The sequence below is a fragment of the Caretta caretta genome, chromosome 5 (genome assembly GCF_965140235.1).
Source record: "Caretta caretta isolate rCarCar2 chromosome 5, rCarCar1.hap1, whole genome shotgun sequence".
NCBI classification, from domain to species: domain Eukaryota; kingdom Metazoa; phylum Chordata; order Testudines; family Cheloniidae; genus Caretta; species Caretta caretta.
The window spans coordinates 58,494,081-58,514,634 of NC_134210.1; the positions used below are offsets into that span (position 1 = coordinate 58,494,081).

Genomic DNA, 20,554 nt, shown 5'->3' on the forward strand with positions numbered 1-20,554 from the left:
GGCATAAACCACCGGTGAAGTCAGTAGGGTTACTCGGGATTTAAACCTGGATAACTGAGAGCAGAGAGAAAAGGAGTACTTGTGGCACCTTAGAGACTAACCAATTTATTTGAGCATGAGCTTTCGTGAGCTACAGCTCACTTGAGCTGTAGCTCACGAAAGCTCATGCTCAAATAAATTGGTTAGTCTCTAAGGTGCCACAAGTACTCCTTTTCTTTTTGCGAATACAGACTAACACGGCTGTTCCTCTGAAACCTGAGAGCAGAGATTATCTCACAGAGAAGCAGTTTGTAAAATGCTCCAAGCAGCAGATAGCGATGGTCCCGTGATGCAAAGTTTCAGTCTCCTAAAAATCTGGAAGTGGTGAGAGCCAGTGTTTTGGTTCAGACCCATCTTTAGTTTCAGTATATCTGTGTTTTATTCATATTTCTAAAGTACAGCAATATGTTCTGGAAAATGGAAATGTTCTGTTTTGGGAAAGTGTTTTGAGTCAAGGTATACTAAATTATAGGTGTGTTCCCCTGTTTGCACTACTGAATGATCTGTTGGTTTGCTTGTACTGAAGAATAAATTAAGGCAGTTTTGATAGTCAGACTGCTCTGCGTATATTTAAAACATGAGTTATTCTTAGCTGTTAATATTATTTTTCCAGATACCAGAAAATGATGAAATATTTAATGTTCATCTGAGAAGTGTGGAAGGAGGGGCTGAAATCAATGCAACAAGAAACACTGTTCAGATTACTATTAAGAAAAACGACAGCCCTGTGCGATTCACTCAGAGTGCTTATATCGTGCCCGAGGAGGGTGATGTGCTAACAATTCAAGTGGTTCGTGGTAAGGATGACAGCGGAAAATTGATTGGATCTGATGAATATGAAGTCTCTGTCCGTTACATCATCATAACTGGGAATTCAACAGCACACGCACAGCTTTATTTAGACTTCCTAGATCTGCAACCAAATATGACTATTGTTTTCCCATCTCAAGTGCATGAATCTGACATGAAATTTAAAATCTTCGATGATGCCATACCAGAAATTGCAGAGACCTTTCAGATTATGCTCCTTAACGACACTCTGCAAGGAGATGCTGTTTTAATAAGCCCTTCTATTGTCCATGTCACCATTAAACCTAATGACAAACCCTATGGAGTACTGTCAATCAACAGTGTATTGTTTGATCAGGTGGTTGTCATTGATGAAGACCAAACTTCAAGGTACTTTAGATTTTCCAACTGTAGCTAAAATGTTATCTTTTGGATTTATGAAACAGCTGTTTTGGGGGTAGTTTTCTTAGGGAAGGGGAAAATGTTAAGTGCTATAATATCACAATACAGAATGTATAAGTTTGCAGTTCTTCAAATTTTAACACTGAAGTAACATCATTTTTAGGGTTTTGTACATTAAGATTAAAGTTTTGTACAAATGTTTACTATTGATGAGATAGCTGTGTTTGGAAAATAGACATGGGCTCTGTAGCAATACTCACTACCTGCCATTGCTCTGTGTTAACCCCCACAATAGCAAGAGGTGCACCCATCTACCACATTATTAATAATCCCAGGAAGAAGCCTCTCTGGAAGGGGGTACTTTTTATTTTTTAGTAATGATGCAGGACTAGCATATTTTAATTACACAGTCATTAAACTAGTCCTGCATTCTTAGCTGCTCAAAGTCAGTGGCTCTCAACCTTTCCAGACTATCCGCAAGTTTCACCTCACTTAAAAACTACTCAATTACAAAATCATACATAAAAATACAAAAGTGTCACAGCACACTATTAGTGAAAAATTACTTATTTTCTCATTTTACCATATAATCATAAAATAAATCAACTGGAATATAAATATCGTACTTACATTTCAGTGTATAGTATATAGAGCGGTATAAACAAGTCATTGTTTGTATGAAATTTTAGTTTTTACTGACTTTGCTAGTGCTTTTTATATAGGCTGTTGTAAAACTAGGCAAATATCTAGATGAGTTGATGTACTCACTGGAAGACCTCTGTGTACCCCAGGGGTAAGCATACCCCTGGTTGAGAACCACTGCTCTAAGTGAATGCAGATTTTGTTAGAAACAGAGTGAACTAGGTACAATTTACATAATGTTGTGTTAAAAAATCATGGCATCTTGAATCATAAGTGTACTCACCTCTGGATATAACATTTTGTGGGATGAGAAGCTTCATATGGAAAAGGTATAGGTGTTGTAACTACATTAATTTGTTTCACTAATTTGTTTATCATGCTAAATTTACAGAACTACAATTAAAACACAATAATATATGGTCACCTTAATTTAAAATACCTCTCGAATAAAAATGGAGTTTTTCAAAGTTAGTTAATTTAATAGCAAGAAGCATAACTTTATAAATACTGAACGTACCTCATTGATACCAAGACAGTATGTCCAGACCCAGAAATAGTAGTGGTTTAATATTTCAATAGAGAAGAAACAATGATGATTTTGAATGAATTAAGCGCTCATGCCTAAGAGTTGTTATCTGATATAACTTGTAAACTGCTAAAAACCAAGGCTAGAAGAGATGAAAATTACTTACATTTGAGAAATCAAACTAATAGGTTTCACTAGACATATTTAAAGCTCATATTTTATAAATGTGTATTTCTCAATATCTTTCTTATTTAAAAAAGGGAGTTCAGGCTGTACCATCACCCATATTATATATGGTTCATTAAAAAATAGTCTTTGTGTTTAAGAAAAGTCTAAATCTAAATTATGATGGCATTTTCCACACTATCAATTAGATCAAACCATAGGGTTTGACTCTGATCTCATGTGAACCAATTAAATCAAGACTAATTCCACTGAAGTCAGTGGAATTATACTAGTATAAACCAGTTAAGAGAGATCCGAATCAAGCCTTTTGAAAGGGGACAAATAGTGTAAAAGCCTACAGCATTCAGAGGATGGATAACTAGGAAAAACATTTCATGTTTAGGATAAGCCAATATATGTTTACTTTTCTTCACAACCATAGGTTTGAAGGAATTACAGTTGCAAGAAATGGTGGAACACATGGAAATGTTTCAGTTACTTGGATTATAACTCGTAATAGCAGTGATCCTTCACCTGTGACTGCAGACATCACTCCTGCCTCAGGGGTGTTACATTTTGCTCAAGGACAGATGTTGGCATCACTTCTTCTGAACATTATCAATGATGATTTCCCTGAAGAGGCAGAGCCCTATCTGCTTAGAATTCTAGCTGATACAATACAGGGTGGTGCAGAAGTGAGTGAACCTGCCGAGGTAAGTCTGGTTTTATGTTGTTTTTCAGAGAAGTGGGCAGGGAAGTAAAAAGACTTTTTCGCGTTTAGATAAAGCTGATCATTTAGAAAGGCTAAGGATTTGTACTTAAACCATGGAACAAAATTATTTGTATCTATTTGTATTGCAGTAGTCCCCAGAGACCCTAACTGAGGTCAGGGCCCCATCGTGCAAGGCACTGTACAAACAGTATCTCTGTCTCATGGTTAAATGACAGTGAGGCATGTATAAGTCTATTTACTTGATTGTAAAATGGCCCCATACTGGCTGTAATAATATTCTGCAGGTTAGGCCTGGTGCAGAAGGGGCATTCAACAGGTGCTCAGTGGAGGGTTATGTGAAGCCGCTCAGGGGACAGAAAACTAATGTTAATGACTTCCCCCCAAGTGGCCACATGTGTATCCAGGCCCCATTTCTCCCATATAGTGGCATGGAGTTTACTGCAACTCTGGGCTGTAATCCCATGACATTTTTTGTTTAGGAAGCATCGGGAGATAGGCATAGTATTCAAACTGTTAGCAGCTTGGGGGACATTCTCCTCCTTCTTAGCTACCTTTACCCCTAAGCTCTATCCCTTACAAAGCAATACTGTTCAATGGGTGCCTTGTCATTTCAAGGATCTCTGTGAGATCCGGTCAGGGAGACACTGTATAGTCAGTGATTTTGCAATTACATCCTAGTGGCCAGGGAGGGAAAAGCAGAGTCCCTGGCTAGGGGGTATGCAATCATGCAGCTCTTATATGTGTGCCTCTAAGCACCTTGTCTACAGCGCACAAATCATTCTCACAATTTTAATTAATTGTTATCTTGGTTGGTAATTTCAACAGAGGCCAAGTATAGAATGGGCACGGAACTAAGCTATTCTTTGTTCTCTAGAGGTGGACTCATTGAGTCATAGTTGACACATGTCGATGGTGCACTGTGAGTAAGTTCACACAGCTACTATTATACATATTCTGTACAAAGGACACTTCAGTTTTTCATGAACACAGAAAAATGGGTGTGGAAAATCTCATGGTAACAATCAGAGCAACCACCAGTAGAAGAATGAATAATACTGTATGGTGTGTGCTAATGGTGACATATAGTAATAACGATATTTTTCTCTTCTTGTAGCTTTTGTTCTACATTCAGGACAGTGATGATATTTATGGTCTAATAGAGTTTTACCCTTTGGAGAACCAGAGGATTGAAAGCAACCCAAAAGGACGTTTTTTGTCCTTGAGTTTTGCAAGGCAAAGAGGAACAGTCGGAGTTGTGAGGTTGGTTTATATTGTCCTGTACGTTCCTGCTGGAACCGTGGATCTTGAGCGAGCAAAAGATGACATCCTAAATGTTTCAGGAAGAGGCATCCTCATCTTTCCGGAAGGGAAACCCCAGGACATCTTAAATCTACCAATAAGAAATGATGCATTTCTTCAAAATGGTGCCCATTTCCTCATACAGGTACTTTATATGTTAAAATATTTATCAACTGCTTTTCAAATAAACAAGGGCATAGTGTTACTAGTAGTTGCATACTTTTGTATGCACTGAGAATTACCAATACAGTATGTAGCTAGGAAATCTTTCTCTGGTATAAGGAGGTTTTTTCAAGAAATATATCTTGTAGAACCCTGTTCTCAAATAATTATTTTACTAGCACACGTCTTTTCTGTAAGCCCTCTATTATAACATAATAAATGTATTAACTAGAATTCAGCAACAAAGAATAAACTAATTGTTGCAAAATTTTACTGCTCTTCCTTCACTCCAGGGCAATAATACTTTTAAAGAGATGACTAAAATATATTGAAGTTTTTTTATCATTGTCATTATTATGGAAAAGGACGGTTGAGTAGGTTTTGTGGTAAATTTTCATGACGGTGTTACCAGAATGATATTTGTTCCTTCTTTTTCATTATTTGCATTTAGGACCTGATCTAAGGCCCATCAAAAGGTTCCCATTGACTTCAATGGGCCTTAGATCTGGCTCTTAGTCTACACTCTTGGAAGAGATCCAGATTGGATCATCAGTCAGGCCCTAAGTCAATCATGTGAGCCAAAGTCAGACATGCTGATGTAATATAAGGTTGTGGGAGATACACCTACTTACTGGAGTGTGAATACTGATCACTCTAGGGAAGTGTGTGGAAGGCTAAGTTGATATAACTTATTTGTCGAGAAACCAAGAGAAGGTATAAGAATTACTCTTTGTATTGAGGTAGGGCATAGGGGCCCCAGTCATGGACCAAAAGCCAATTTTGCGAAGTGCTGTATGAACAACTAACCAAAAAGACAGTCGTTGCACTGAGGAGCTTACAATGTAAGTATAAAACAGGAGAAAACAGAGAGATACATAAAGAGAAAGGGGGAACATATAGTAACTATAGTAATATAGTGAGACAAAACTGTTCAGTATGAAAAGCTATTGTAACAGCATACTGGAATGGGGGAGTGGTCTACTCTTGTTACTTTTCAAGATACACTCTTCTCTTCCATACCCTTGGCACGTGACCAACACCAATTTACATTCCTTTAGACTAAACTAAACTCAGCAAGCCAAATCCAAAGAGGATAAGTAGGGAGTGTAAGTTAAATGTCAGTAAGTCTGGATGAATCTAAGGGAGTCTAAGCTGGTGAAACATACACCACATTGGACTTGCTTCTGAATTGAGCTTCGTAGTTTTCTTCCAGTTTTCTTTCCAAGTTCTCTCCTGCCCTTTATTTTTTCTTCTTTCTAATTTTGTTTCTGGAAGCAAGCAATTTCTTTCATTGCTGATTAGAGCAGGTTGAAAATTTTCTATCTAAATTAGTTTTTTACAGAACACCTGAAAACAAAAAAATTCACTTGCAATGCCAGAATGTTTTTGATTCAGAAATGCTTGCATGGTGACTCATGGGAGGTGTAGTTTGGGTGCCTTATGTACTCAGTCTCCTCTGGGCCAAGTTCCCCAGCCAGACTATCCATGATGCACCACAGTGGCTCACCAAGAAGGGAGACTGTGGAGCATCATGTGAGATATAGTCCAGCCAGGGAGTCTGGCCTATAGAAGAGAACTGGGGCATGAGGCATCCAAACTACAACTCCTGTGAGACACCATGGCAGCACTTCTGAATACAAAAGTTTTAGGTTTCAGCCATGTTTTTAGTGGGTTTTCAGACGAAAGTTTCTGGCTGATATTTTTTAGGTTTTGGACCATTTCTTTCAGTTTTTAATTTTTTTTTTGCCAAAAAGTTTGAAATTTCCCATGGAATGCTTCACAATCAATTTTTTTTGTTTTTTGTTTTTGCATTTTCATCAAAATTTCCATTGCGCGAAGGGAGACATTTTCTGATTAGCTGCACTGGTGATAGCCATGATGACCATGTGCCATTCTTTTAATTTAAAATTTGATCTCCGTCCTGGAGCCCTAGAACAGATTCATCTGCTATATCTGCTGCAGATGTGAAACATATTAATCTACCACACTTAAATACAAAGGAGATTTTAAGAGGTACTGAAATGCAGTAAAAGTATGGGATGTAAAAAAGCAAACAAACTAGTGCAGGATAGATATTGTAGAATTCCTCATGGCCAGTGATCCTATGTGCATTGCACAGCTTTTCAAACTTCAGATCCCAGACTTCAGTGCTGTACGTTCTCTATGAACCGGAAGGATCTGTGTGTTTAGATAAATTAAACAAGAGGGCCTCCTATAGTGGACAGTTCATTTAAAAACTCATTTGGAAAACAGCACTATTTGTCACTAAGACAATCCCTTCATGTTGTGAACGAGCTATAAGATCAGAGAGCATGGTTAGAATGAGAACATTACAGAGCTTGTACTGTACACAATAGATGAGTAACTCAAGAATTGGGGGAGGGAAGAGGAGGAGGAAACGAAGCTTGAATGAAGCTAAAGAATGGCTAGAAGAATCAGAGAAATGAGCTGAATATTTTTCAGTGACATACCCAATTAAATAATCTACTGTAGTCAAAGATACAACTTTTGGCATGTTAAGGAAGACTAATGGGCTTTTCCAAATTCAAAGGATCCCAATGTATTGAATAATTCTTTGAGTGATTCAGTCAGGCCAAGCACAGATGCTTAAGACATCCAGTGATAAAAGCCGCGACAACTCAAACACTAACTCAGATACTATGTAAAATAAAGTAAATATTTTACTACTCACTCATTCTTCCTCCATGCCTCCCCCAATAACTCCTGGAAAATAATAAAATAAGATAGTAATAAATGGGACTTGGTGAATGGCTATTTTTTGAGACAGCTGGTGGGAAAAAGGAAGAGTGTTGGAGGTACTTTCTTTATAAAATAATATATTTACTATAATTCTTATCTATCTTATCTGTCTTAGCTATCAAGTAATTGTTGGTGGTGAAGGCTGTAAAAATGTTTATGAGATGAGATGAGGATGGAGTAGAGCAGTGGTTCTCAAACTTTTTTTTTCTGCGGACCACTTGAAAATTGCTGAGGGTCTTGGCGGACCACTTGATGATCTTTCCAAATGTTATTTGTACCGTTAGTTAACTATTGTAAAGCGCTTTGGTTAAAAGCACTATATAAAAACCCTTTAATAATAATTAAAGTTTTTTTGTTCTACAAATAAAAGCACACAACTCATAATTTAATACCAGTAGTCTTACCTTTCTAATGGTTCCCTCTCTCCCCCGCCACAGCAGTTCCCAAGCTGGGGATAGGAACGAGAGGGGGGTCTCTCCCTCTCTCCCCCACCGCAGCCACCCCCGAGCTGCGGCTCTGAAGGAAGGAGGTCTTTTCCCCACTACAGCAGCCACAGAGCTGAGGCTGGGAAGGAGGGCCGTCTCTCCCCGGCAGCTGCAGCCCTGGAGTTGGGGAAAGTCGCCTCTTTCTCTGGCCGCCGTAGCCCTGCACATCCCAAATTTCCCCCACCCCCTCTTCTCACCCCACTTCCCCCTCCCACCAACCCGCATCCTCCCCAGGGGCACCACCTCACCTTACATGTGCGTCTTCTCCAGGGTCCAGGCACCTAATTAGTGGAGCCACGCCTGTGCGGAGCTCATTACCACAGTTTGAGAACCTCTGGAGTAGAGGCTCAAATGCAGAGTTAGTTTTTAGTATTAATTACAACCTAATACAATAGTGATTGCAAGAGTGGTAATTAGAGCTTGTTGAAAATTCCCAGTGGAACAGCTTTCCATTGAAAAGGTGCTGAGTTGATGAAATTGAAATGTTCCACAGAAATGTGTCAATTTATGTCAAAACTTTTGACAGAGACCAGGGGGCAGGCATCCTGCCTAGTTTTCTGCCAGCCTACCTGCTTGCTTCCCTGGGCTCCCGGCGTAATTTATCTGCACAATTTCTGCAGTTGTATGTGTATTTACACATGCAAATATCCAGTTGAGTTCACTATTTGAATGCTTAACATTTTGAAAAATAGATCCCTGAAAGTTTACTATCTTGTGTCCGAAAAGGAATTTTTGTTCATGTCTGTCTCCACCACATAGCTGTAAATTTGCTCCCTTGCTCAACAAATGTCATGACTGACTTTCGTTCATATTGACATATAGTGAAAGCTGCTCTAGCCTGCACCAGCTCCAAGCGGCTACTACAGCAACCGAGGGACAGCTGAGTTTTAGCCACACCTCTTTCCTTATCCCATATATCAATATGCAGAAAATATGTGGGAAAAGGAGCCACTGTGATGGCTTTACTCCACTAAAACCTCCCCTTTTGCAGGGAAGTTGGGGCCCTTTGGCCAGGCATGGGGGCTTTATCTATATCAGTAGACTTGCTTCCCACCCCTCTCCAGGAGTGCTTTGTCACTCCTCCAGTAAGTTCAGACCAGTGTATTCAACATGCACAACAAGGCTTGACTTGAGACACCTAGATATCTGATGGAGCCCTCTTCTTCTCTTCAGGACATATATTTTCAGCCTTGTACCACTGGAAGGAGACTTACAGTTCACATAACATAAAACACAAATGAAAGAATAAGAGAAAAATTGAAAGGATATTGCTAAAGATACAAAATGACAATATATTGCCACATATTTCTCAGTTAGAAACAACAGTGTTGCGCCCTTTTGATATTAAAGAATTTGGGTTTTTGTTTTGTTTTGGTTTTGTAGATGGAAAGAGTTGAGCTGGTGAATATCATTCCTCCAATCCCATCTGTAAGTCCTAGACTAGGTGCGATTTGGAATATTTCCCTGAGGATTACTCCTGACATTGCAAATGGGGAAATTGGTTTTACTAGTAATCTTCCAATTATTCTTCACGAGCCAGAGGACTCCAGTGCTACCATGGTAAGTAAGCCTTTTTCATACTGTCCTTCACTGTTGCAAGTTATTTATAGGAAGTTTAATCTATTTTACTTAGTGTAGTCTTTCAAAAGTAAATTGGAGAGAAACCTTTCTGTAAATCACACCTAATCTAAAACATTTCCCATGTCAAAAGTAAAAGCCAAGTTAGAAAAAGAACAGTTTTTTTCATAAAGGCCAAAATTGTGTAAGACTTTAATGGCATTATAACAGAGGGTGAATTTGGCCTGTGATATCTATAAACACATCTACAAAGCCAAGGGTTAATCTTTCCTATAGTCACACTCAACAAAATATACTGAGGGATATTTTGGTCCTTTTTCTCTGATTCAGATCCATGTTTGTGGGTCCTGGACACTAAGAGGTAAAGTTAGTTAGATCCACACATAGGAACTCAGAATTGGAGAGGCAGGGATCAAATGTGCCTTAGTTGTGTCTTGTTTGACTTAACCATCTAAATGGGCTAACCTTTTCCTAATGCAACACTTATAATATTCAAGGATGGGCTTGAGCTGTGGATCAGGATATTAATTTCCCAAAAGCTTGTGTGTGTTCAGGTTCAAGGTTTTGGTTGGTTTCCATCTCTAAGTTTGTTACATTTGAAATATTGAGAACACAGGGGGAAAATATTTACAACATTTTTGAATATAATGACTAAAGTTTTAAAAATAAAGTATTTTTCTGCCTGCTATCAAGTTCAATTTGTATGCAAATAAGATTTACTATAGTCTTCCATGTAAAATACTAGCATTGATTCAATATGAAGACTGAGAAATTAAGCACTCCAATGTCAGGACATTTCCAAAGTTAAAGGTTGAGCAGTCCACCTGAACTCTGCTTTTAGTTTTCCTGGCAAACACCTTGCCATCCTCATATCCTCGTTAGCAAAATGCAGAAGCAGCTAACTGTTTGGAGTTGGGTTTTAATCCTCATCCTGCCAAAGCCTGTTTTAAAGCCATGTTAGAAAAGCTACCCATTTAAAAGTTCAAGACACATTCAGCCTGCTGGTCATACTTAAAGGTTAGCATGACCCCAATCCCAGAGTCTAAACAGCTGTCACAAAGTTCTACTGATATTTTGTTACCTTTTAAAAAATTGTCCTATGGCTTAAGGGATAAAGTTTCTGCTTCGAGGTCAGGCATTAAAAGCTCAAAATACAGTAGAATGTTTTTTTTCATTTTGAACTGAATAAAAAAGGTACAGAAAATAAATCCCGGTTGCCTTCACAGTCTGTACTTATATCTTTGGACAGCTTATAAATGTGCAATTAAAAACATTTCTTCCCATTTAGCTTACAAAGACTAGCATTAAATCCCTGAAGTTTTAAAATTACTGTAAATGTGAAAAAAATCAAGAAATACTGAGAATCACTATCTTTTATTATTTTATTGTCTTTCCCCCCTAAATTTAAGTTACTAGGTGGAAGACTGACAGTCCTTGAGTTCTTTATTTATCTGCAGAGCAGTTAGTTTTCTATGCTGTCCCACAAACTTTGATCTGAAGATATTGGTAGTCCATTAAAAACAATGGAACTACTCACAGGCTTAAAGTAAAGCACACGTGCAAGTGTTTGCAGGATCAAGGTCTAAGATAAGAAGTTAGAAATGAATGCTTGAAATAAAGATACAGTTATATATACCAGCTCATCTTGTTGTGAATGCTGCAAACATGTTACCGGTTTTTTAGAATGACAGAGAGGGGAAAAGTGGAGTATGTATTTACCACTGCTCATGATTTTGTCACAAGATTACATAATTCCTCTGATGACCAGTTTGAGCCAGTAAGGTGCACTTTCCTGGGATTTTTAAAATGTTGCTCCCAAATGAGAGAGTGAGAACTATCAACCTCATGGAAATGATTATGCTGGTTCTTCAGTTGACCCACTGGTAAATAAAACATGTCATTTAGCCACTCAGGCACAGTAGTTTCCAAATATTATATATTTAAAGTTTGTGAGCCCAAAAGAAGCATTTTCAAGTGCACTAAGATTCTTCTGTGTGTTCTAATATCAATCAGGGAATGCTATTTCTTTTTTTTTTTTTTTTTCACACTCTCATTTTCTTTCATTATTATCTTAATGCCAGTCTTCCCACGGTTCCTGAATTTGGACAGCTTCATTGGCAGGCTGTCTTTTTCAAACTCCAATTAAAACTCTGCTAATTAGTTTAAACAATTAGTTGATTAGATGGCGCTAAAATAATGAAAGTAAATATGTGATAATTATCTTTAAAACCAATTTCTCTTCTTGAAGAGATGAGCATTGGCAATTCAGTCACACAAAGCTTATTACACTTATGGCTTCTTACTCGATTGTCATATGAATTAAGTTGTAAACAGCTTGTTTTATCTCTTTATTAATCTAAACATATATGATTATATAAATGAGTCAAACGAATACATGAAATACATACTTTCACAGTATTTCATTGATGTAACTCCATTGACTTCCATGGTGTTAATTCTGATATTCACTGAGGTAAGTGAAAGGAGAATCAGCCTGTCCATACCAATATGCACACTGTCCATTTAATAGTTTGTTAGGGTGTAGCTGATTTAAAAAAAATTAATCTGTTGCTTTCAAGGTCACAGATTGCCATGTTGTTTTCTAGGTTTCCATTGCTCTGCATCGAGATGGGACTGATGGACAAGCCACTGTGTTTTGGAGTTTTAAACCTTCTGGCCTCAATCCAAAAGCAGTAACGTATGATGATCTAAGTCCTTTTAATGGCTCTGTTTTGTTTTTATCTGGACAAAGTGACACTTCAATCAACATTACTGTCAAAGCCGATAATATCCCTGAAATGAATGAAACTGTGACATTAACCTTGGACAGGTATTGCATCCTGATAGTATAAAGAGCAAATGAAATACCTTTCATTTCATATGTTGTGAACAGTATCGGTTTACTATCACACAATTCATGCAGTGTGTTGGTAGAAGCCTGATGGAACATCGTGTCCTAGACCAGTGTTGTGGATGGTTTCTGTTTTCCCTGGAGGGTAATGTAGGAATGTATATTCTCCTTGCTATGTAATGAGTTGATTTCATATTTGCTATGGCAGAAATATGGTTTTGAAGACCTTGTTAGACTACTAAGTTCACATTTCAGCTCTGATCTCTCACTATATTTCTGTGAAAATATGCATGTACAAATTCACTTCTAAGAATTCAAGGTATCCAGAAGTTGTATAGATATGTAGCATGAACAGCTTCATAGTTCATGAAAATTTTGGTTCCAGCACTTAATGTTGATTTCCACTGGAAGGTCAACTCTCTGTTAGCTAACAGAAAACAGAAGTTAGAATTCTAATGGATATTGTAAATCACACAATACTTGCTACAGACCACATAGTACTATTTTCTTTGATGGGGTTTATGTTTGTTGCTCCCATTGAAGATATGTGGTCACTCTCTTTTATGATAGTTCTCATTCTTGGCTATTTGACTAGCTCCATCACAGCTCATGGATTCTCAGGTGACAGCAGTGGCCTGGAGTCCCTTTTTTCACACTCATCTGGTTTGGAGCTTGTAATCTCTCTTCACAGATAAACAGTTCTCTATGCCTTTGAACCTCCACACTGTAATGCATCTTGCTGCCACACGTATGTATACTTCAGTTAGTGCACAATACACTAGACAGACTAGAATCTCCTTCCTCAGAAGTTTTTAAGGTCAGGCTTGACAAAGCCCTGGCTGGGATGATTTAATTGGGGATTGGTCCTGCTTTGAGCAGGGGGTTGGACTAGATGACCTCCTGAGGTCCCTTCCAACCCTGATATTCTATGATTCTATGACTACAGGAGCCGGAGAAGAGTATAGCTCCTCCCCCGCTCTAGCTCTTAGCTCCACCTCAGAACGTGATTTACACCTCCTTCCCTGCTCCCAAACAGCCTAATAAGAGCCCCTAATATATACATATAAAAAATCCCTTCCATTTGCTACTTCACCTCCCAGTGCTCCGGGGAAGAACTTTCCAGCTGTGCTCCTCCTTCCAGCACAACAGATGAGCATACTTGCTATATGCTGGGCACCTGGTGCACCCCTCACCCCTGAGATCTTCGTCAAGGACAGCTATAGCTAGCACCCAACATTTGCCTTCTCCAGTTGGTGTCTTATCTGGAAGAAACACTTGCAAGGGATGCACACTAGCTCCCAGAAAGCTGAACTCTAGACACCCATAGCCAATCAAATGCAGTCATTTCACATAAGCATACAACAGGTGAAGAGAAAAACCAGAACCTCAAGTTCCTACTGATCTATACAAGGTCAGCATTCAGGAAGACAGTTTATCATATGCTATTTGATCACAAAATAAATCATTGTTAGGCCTGCCTTGCAGAAACTTGGCTGGATGCTTCTGTGAGAGCTCCTTGTGTTCTCCACAAGCTACTAATTACATAAAAGACATAGACCCACTGAAGAGATGAATACAGGAGGAATATTTCCCTTGCTTCTCTGCTTTTCTTTCTGTGGGTGGCTCTAGGTGGGACTGGTTTAGTCCTAAGTGGTACACAGGATCTGGTCCAAGAGGTCAGTGAAGCTGAACTGCCTGGCAATAGCAACCATAGTATAATTAAATTTAACATCATTGTAGGGATGAAAATACAAAAGGAATTCACCACAGTAGCATTTAACTTCAAAAAGGGGAACTACACAAAAATGAGGAGGCTAGTTAAATGGAAATTAAAAGGAACAGTGAAGAATGAAATGCCTGCAAGCTGCATGGAAATTTTCTAAAAACACTGTAATGGAGACTCGGACTATATGTATACCCCACATAAAAAAACCAACAGTAAAAAAAACAAAAAATTCCACCATGGCTATTCAACAGAATAAAAGAGGTGCTTACAGACAAAAAGACATCCCTTAAAAAGTGGAAGTCATATCCTTCTGAGGAAAATAGGAAGGAACATAAATTCTGGCAAGTCAAGCGTAAAAGTATAATTAGACAAGCCAAAAAAGAATTCGAAGAGCAACAAATGAAAGACACACAAACTTACAGCAAATTTTTTAAATTAACATCAGAACCATTTTTTGGTTTGTATGGTTCCTGAGGAAAAGGAGGTTGCCTGCCCGCAGAAACTCTGGGCAGAGACTGTGGGAGATTGAGGACAGAAGAAGCAACTAAGGATGTGGGGAAATAACGTAGCATGATAGGGTGAAGAGAATCAACGGAGGATGAGGAGGAAGCAAAGGGGAGGAAGAAAAAACAGATAAGATTGATAGAAGGAAGAGACAGAACACAAGGTGGACTTCCGCAATCCTTTCCGCAGTGTGTTGCATGCTACAAGTCTATTCCCTCCCTCCAATCACTCTGATCAATCTCTGCCTGCCCCCATTGTGACTTAAAAATTATGGCCACAATGAGGAGCTGAATAGGGCACTATGCGGTTTAACAAATATAACCATTCCTGCTGTGGCTGTGCATTTCAGGGGCAGCAGGGAGTACTGATCTGGAGAGCGATGGGGGTAAAGTGTGTGCGAACAGTAAGCAGATTTTCCAAGCTGCTGTTGGCATGGTCAGAGGTGAAGAAGCAGAGAGATGGTCTGGACTGGAAGCGGAAACCAAGCAGGAGACAAAATCCAAATTTTTCTGTGGACCTATACAGTCTTTGTCCAGCAGCGAGTTAATCTCCCCCAAGCCTGTGGCTGAAATTTGGCAGTCCTGGTGCTCCAGAAGCCAAGAATGGAATGAACATGGAGACCACCTTTCTCTGTTAGAAATGGCTCTTCAAAACCACGGGTGAAGGATAATGGCAGGGTGATGTGTGAAAGCTTGCACTGCTGCTGTCTGCATGGTTTCTATTTTGTGGGGAACAGAAGACGTCAGTTTCCAGGGCTGGCAACCCAGCACCTCTGAGCAGTAATGAATTAGAATCAACATAAAGAGACTGTGTGCTGGAGAAGTGTTTGTGCTGTATTATATACTGCAGCATCAATCATAGTGAAAATCAAATGTGTGGGCTATGGTAGCTTTAGTAAATCTATATATCTGAACTCCCACACACATATATGCATTTAGTAACACCATAGATAAAATATGCAGTGATAATATGAGCTCTAATGAAGATTGTATGTTACTTATTGAAATTTAGTTAATGTGTCTAACTCTATTCAGGTTAAATTTTTACAAAACATTACAGATTTAACTACATCCATATTTACAAAAGAAACTCTCAAGCCATCATAAATACATTCTCCCTCTCTTTGCTCCCCTGTTCTCTATTAAAAACTACCACCCTTCAGGAGAAGCCTCAGTTAATAGGTAGGCCTGACTGTGTTCCCTGAGTTAAACAAATCTGGGATCTGTGAAATCGAGTGGGGCAGAATTCAGCTTCAGTATTGGGGATCTTTATCTGTGAGAACCTTTCCCCCAGGCCCTTCCTGTTTAAATTGTGACACCGCTAGTTTACGCATTTCAGCTGATTGTAACTACCACAGTTGGGAAGAGACAATACTGGGACAATACTGTAGGAAGCCATGTGTAAAGCATGAAACAGTCACTTAACAGGTTAAAACTAACACCCCAAATTTCATCCAGAAACAAATTGGAGGCCAATACAAATTATGAAGGACTGTTATATTGTGCACCTTAAGAGAAGAACTGATTATGAGGAGGCAACAATATACTGCGCCCGGTGAAGATTCTGAGTGGGTTGTTTTGGGTGTAGCCTCATGTTGTGTGCCAGGCAGTAATCCAGACCAAAATATAAATAACACCAGATCACCGTGGTGAGAGCTACATGAGGAAGAAAAGACCCTTGTCTTCTTGCCAACTACAGATGGAAAATAAAAGTCATAGAGTGCTTAGAGTATTTATTCAAAAGCAAATGCTCACACATTTTTTTGAAATCATATCTGATGTAATTTGGGAAACTAGAACAAGGTTGTAGATGTACAATCTCCCAGATCTTCGGCTGGTGTAAATCTCCATAGTTTCATTGACTTCAGTGGAGCTATCTCAATTTACATCTGCTATGAATCTGGTTGTAAGTATATTCAGAAAATGTTTACATTCTGAGTTATAAGAAAGAGGTTTAAACATTGCAGTCACAGAATGTAAGTTTGTGACCTTTCAATGTGAAGCGTCTGATGGTTTTCAGTGTAGTAGAGATTAGTCAACAGTGGAAAAGCAGCTAATTGCAGAAGGCCCATTGAAGGCCTCTCAGGCTGATTAAGTTCCTTAATTGCAGTGCTCAGTTGTGGTTTATGTGTTGTGAGATGCCCTCTGCACTGAGGTTCAAAGAAACACCAGCACATACTATAATATTTTCTCTTTACTCAGTGTTTTGGCTTCACTATGCTTTCAACTTCTCTCCCAAGAGAGCTGGTGTTCTAATACAGGGATGTGTGTTGTTCAAAAGCTTTTCATGTTAAACTCACCGAACTTTCACTGTAAAAATTTAGCTGGTCTTGTCTTCAGAGATTTATGAGACTTCTTGAAAATAAGGAATAGAATATTGGAGTGAGTGCTAATTTCAACTGCTATTGCTAATTTTGATTACCATTCAAGACAACAACACTGAATTTCATTTGTCATGAATAGAAAAATAAGTGAATCAAATATATTTTTGGATTAAACCCTAGGCAGAGGTATCCCTTCTGATGAGAAACTCAGTGGAATTTGTACTGTGACAAATCCTACTTTAATCCTTTTCTTTAAAGCTAGGTCTTGGCACTAATTAAATCAGTAGATAATCCCCAAAAAATTAAAGAGGGATGAGCATTGAATACAAACCTAGGAAGCAGAGTAATCAGACAACATTCCATAGCAATTTGAAGTTTACCTTGCCTGAATCCCTTGCTCTGAAGTAAATGTGTTTAATGAAGCATGGTTTTAATGAAAAATAAACAAATTCACTGACATTTCTGTTTTCCAGGCAAATTTCAAAGCATGGAACTCATATTTTTGCTGAAAGTCTTATTTGCTATTCAAAATCTTTGAACCTCAACTATGTTAAGTTTCTCCATTAGTTTTTTTAAAATTTAAAATAGAAATAGTTTATAAATACATAGAAATTGCCATATTGGATCAAATCCAAGGTCCATTTAGTCCAGCATCCTTTCTGACAGTGTTCAGTACCAGCTAATTGAAGAGAATGTGCAAGAAACCTTGTGAAGCTTGTGTAAATTGTAAGAGGCATTTAGGGGACAATATTTTTTTAAAGTCTGTTTGTTACAAAAGTATCAGAGATAGCATATTTGATTTTCAAGAAGGAGGCATTTTATACTTTTTCTCATAGACTTATAGATAAGGTGAGAAGGCACCATCATGATTGTCTAGTCTGACCTCCTGCGCATTGCAGGCATAGAACCTCGCTCACCCACTTCTGTAATAGATCCATAACCTCTGGCTTAATTACTGAAGTCCTCAAATCATGACTTAAAGACTTCAAGTTACAGAGAATCCACCATTTTACGCTAGTCTAAGCCTGCAAGTGACCCAGGCCCCATGCTGCAGAGGAAGGCAAAATCCCCCCCCAGGGTCTCTGCTGGTGTGACCTGGGAAAATTTCTTCCTGACCCCAAATATGATGGTCAGTTGGACCCTGAGCATTTCCGCTAGACCCTACAGCGAGATACCAGGAAAGAATTCTCTGAAGTTACTCAGAGTCCTCCCCATCCAGTGTTCCATCACCGGCCATTGGAGATCATTGCTACTAGCAGTCGCAGATGGTTACATGCCATTGTAGGCAGTCTCGTCATACCATCCCCTCCCCTAAATTTATCAAGCTCAATCTCGAAGCCAGTTAGGATTTTTACACCCACTGCTCCCCTGGGGAGGCTGTTACAGAACTTCACTCCTCTGATGGTTTCTGTTACAAACTTAAATGAGATCAGATCAGATCAGATCTTCCTAATAAGTATTTTATAGTGAAATTGTAAGTTTGACAGCTTTTTTCCCCATAACTTTTGCTTGGAGAAAACAAAACTAAAATCTTTGACATATGCGTCAATACGTTCCGACATAGGCATCATTACAGTGCTGCCAGTGTATCCTTTAGCTGTGGGTACAGTAGGGGAAGTGTAAAATGAATCTGCTCCTCAGGGGATAAATCAGTGTTTGTCACCAGGATCAGATAATAAAAAGCAACCTTTGTTCCTGAGAACTGCTCAAGTGCACTTGAGGATTTGTCTCAATATGCATAGGGAATTGGGAAGGACTAAGGTCATGTGCAACTCTCTGCAGCAGTTGGAATATTTGCTTCCATAATGCAAAACCTCAATGTGCACCAGACAGAGCGCGGAAAGAGGCTGTTACAGGCAATATGCCTGGGTATAGGCATGGTATTTGCTGTTCTGGATTAGATCCCTAGTTCACTGCTACAAGTGAGCAGTCCCATTGAATCAAAAGGACTACTTTTGTGATTAAAGTTAAGCACACACACACACAAGTTTGCAGAATTGGGGCCTAAATCAGTAAAGTATATTCATTAATATGCAGTACTAGAAAATAAAAATTAGCAGGATCAGGCTCATTTCCCCAAGAAAATATAGCATCCAAGTGAAGTCACATGGTGCTCTAATGTGAACCTTTGGCTCTAAATTTCAAATTCACAACACTAATTTCTTTTTTTTTAGTCTCTTAGTGATTAATGTATTTGATAACACAGGTTGTAAATATTCAGGGCCAGCATACTTACCCTGTGAGTGATCCTAACGAGTAGAAGTTATGAAATCTAATCCTCATTGTTTCTATTTAATATTTTATTTTTTTCATAGGTGTTTATTTTTTCAGAAAGAATATACAAATAAAGTTAGGAAAATACATCATGTCAAAGCAGCTTTATTATCCTCATTATTATCCTCATGGATACAGTGCATATATTTTTTAAAAGGACCCAGTCTTGCTTGGATTGAAGTCGATGGCAAAACTCTCTTTGACTTCAAAGGGAGCAGAAGCAACCTCTCTGATATTAATTTGTAAGAACACCCAGTTTTTTATTTCAGGTTGTAAGCCTCATGGTATTCTTTGCCTCTTTCCTTGTGGTTGCACTCTTCAGGCTTTATGCCATTAGCGTATAGTTCACCACAACTTGCTACTAGATGCTGACAAGCTTCCTTAGTCCATCTTCTTAACATAGATTTTTGTCTCCATTATATTTGGATTCATTCAATGTAACTCCATGCAGCTGAAAGAGATATTGTTTCTGGCTTGACCATTCAGTCATTAAGAAATTATTATAATTTAAATCCTAACAAATGCTTGAACATACATATTAAAACCCACCTGGTAGTCAGGATGTCTCCTTTGTGTCTTGTGTTTATACACTACCAACAGCTTGGCTGTTGATGTCACAGTGCCATTTCTAAGTATGTGGGTTATATTTGTTCAGATTAAAAGTTAATTAACTTTTTTGGTTTAGGAAACTAGGAATATTTTTCTTAGTATTTTCATTATAATAATGCTTGGCTCTGGAACACTTTTGCAGTGTATTTTGTGAAGGGGCAAATCCTGGCCTCAATGAAGTCAATAGCAGAACTCCCCATTGACTTCAGTAGAGCCAGGATTTCACTCCCTAAGCCTAACTGTAGCCTATTTGGACTGTTGTGATGCATGATGATATATGAAAAGATGGGGCCGTTAACACATAGTAAAAATATGCTGTTAAAAATTGCCGAGCAGAGACATACTCAACCTCAGTTCCAGTCTGTTCTGGGCTAATCATCATAATTTGGTTACAAATGTGTGACTAAAATTCAAGGAATTAAGAGATTAGAAAATACTTTTCTTTGATATTTTGTACTTTTGTACTTTGATTAATCAAAAAATTGTCATAAATGAGACTTCATGTAACTTCATGTTGAGCAGGGGGTTTTATGTGTTCTCATTCAAACTCTCCTTATGTTTATCTGCCAATATAGTCATTTTGGCAGATTGATGAAAAAACAGATTTTAGAGGAATGTAGACCTGAAAATAAAATTTTTTGTGTGTCTAATTAAAGGCACTAAGTAATTACAAACAGAGCTGAATAA

At 38.5% G+C, this 20,554-nt stretch overlaps 1 protein-coding gene across 6 annotated transcripts in view; it reads left to right on the forward strand.

Annotated features, from left to right (window-relative positions):
* Positions 1-20,554, forward strand: part of ADGRV1 (adhesion G protein-coupled receptor V1) — a 416,951-nt gene that overhangs the window by 26,367 nt on the left and 370,030 nt on the right. For all 6 annotated transcript variants that reach the window (XM_075128570.1, XM_075128569.1, XM_075128566.1 and 3 more), the window contains exons 7-11: positions 653-1,218; positions 3,006-3,276; positions 4,411-4,740; positions 9,386-9,562; positions 12,187-12,410. In XM_075128570.1, coding sequence (XP_074984671.1) covers positions 653-1,218; positions 3,006-3,276; positions 4,411-4,740; positions 9,386-9,562; positions 12,187-12,410 — 1,568 coding nt within the window. The remainder of the gene's footprint in view (positions 1-652; positions 1,219-3,005; positions 3,277-4,410; positions 4,741-9,385; positions 9,563-12,186; positions 12,411-20,554) is intronic.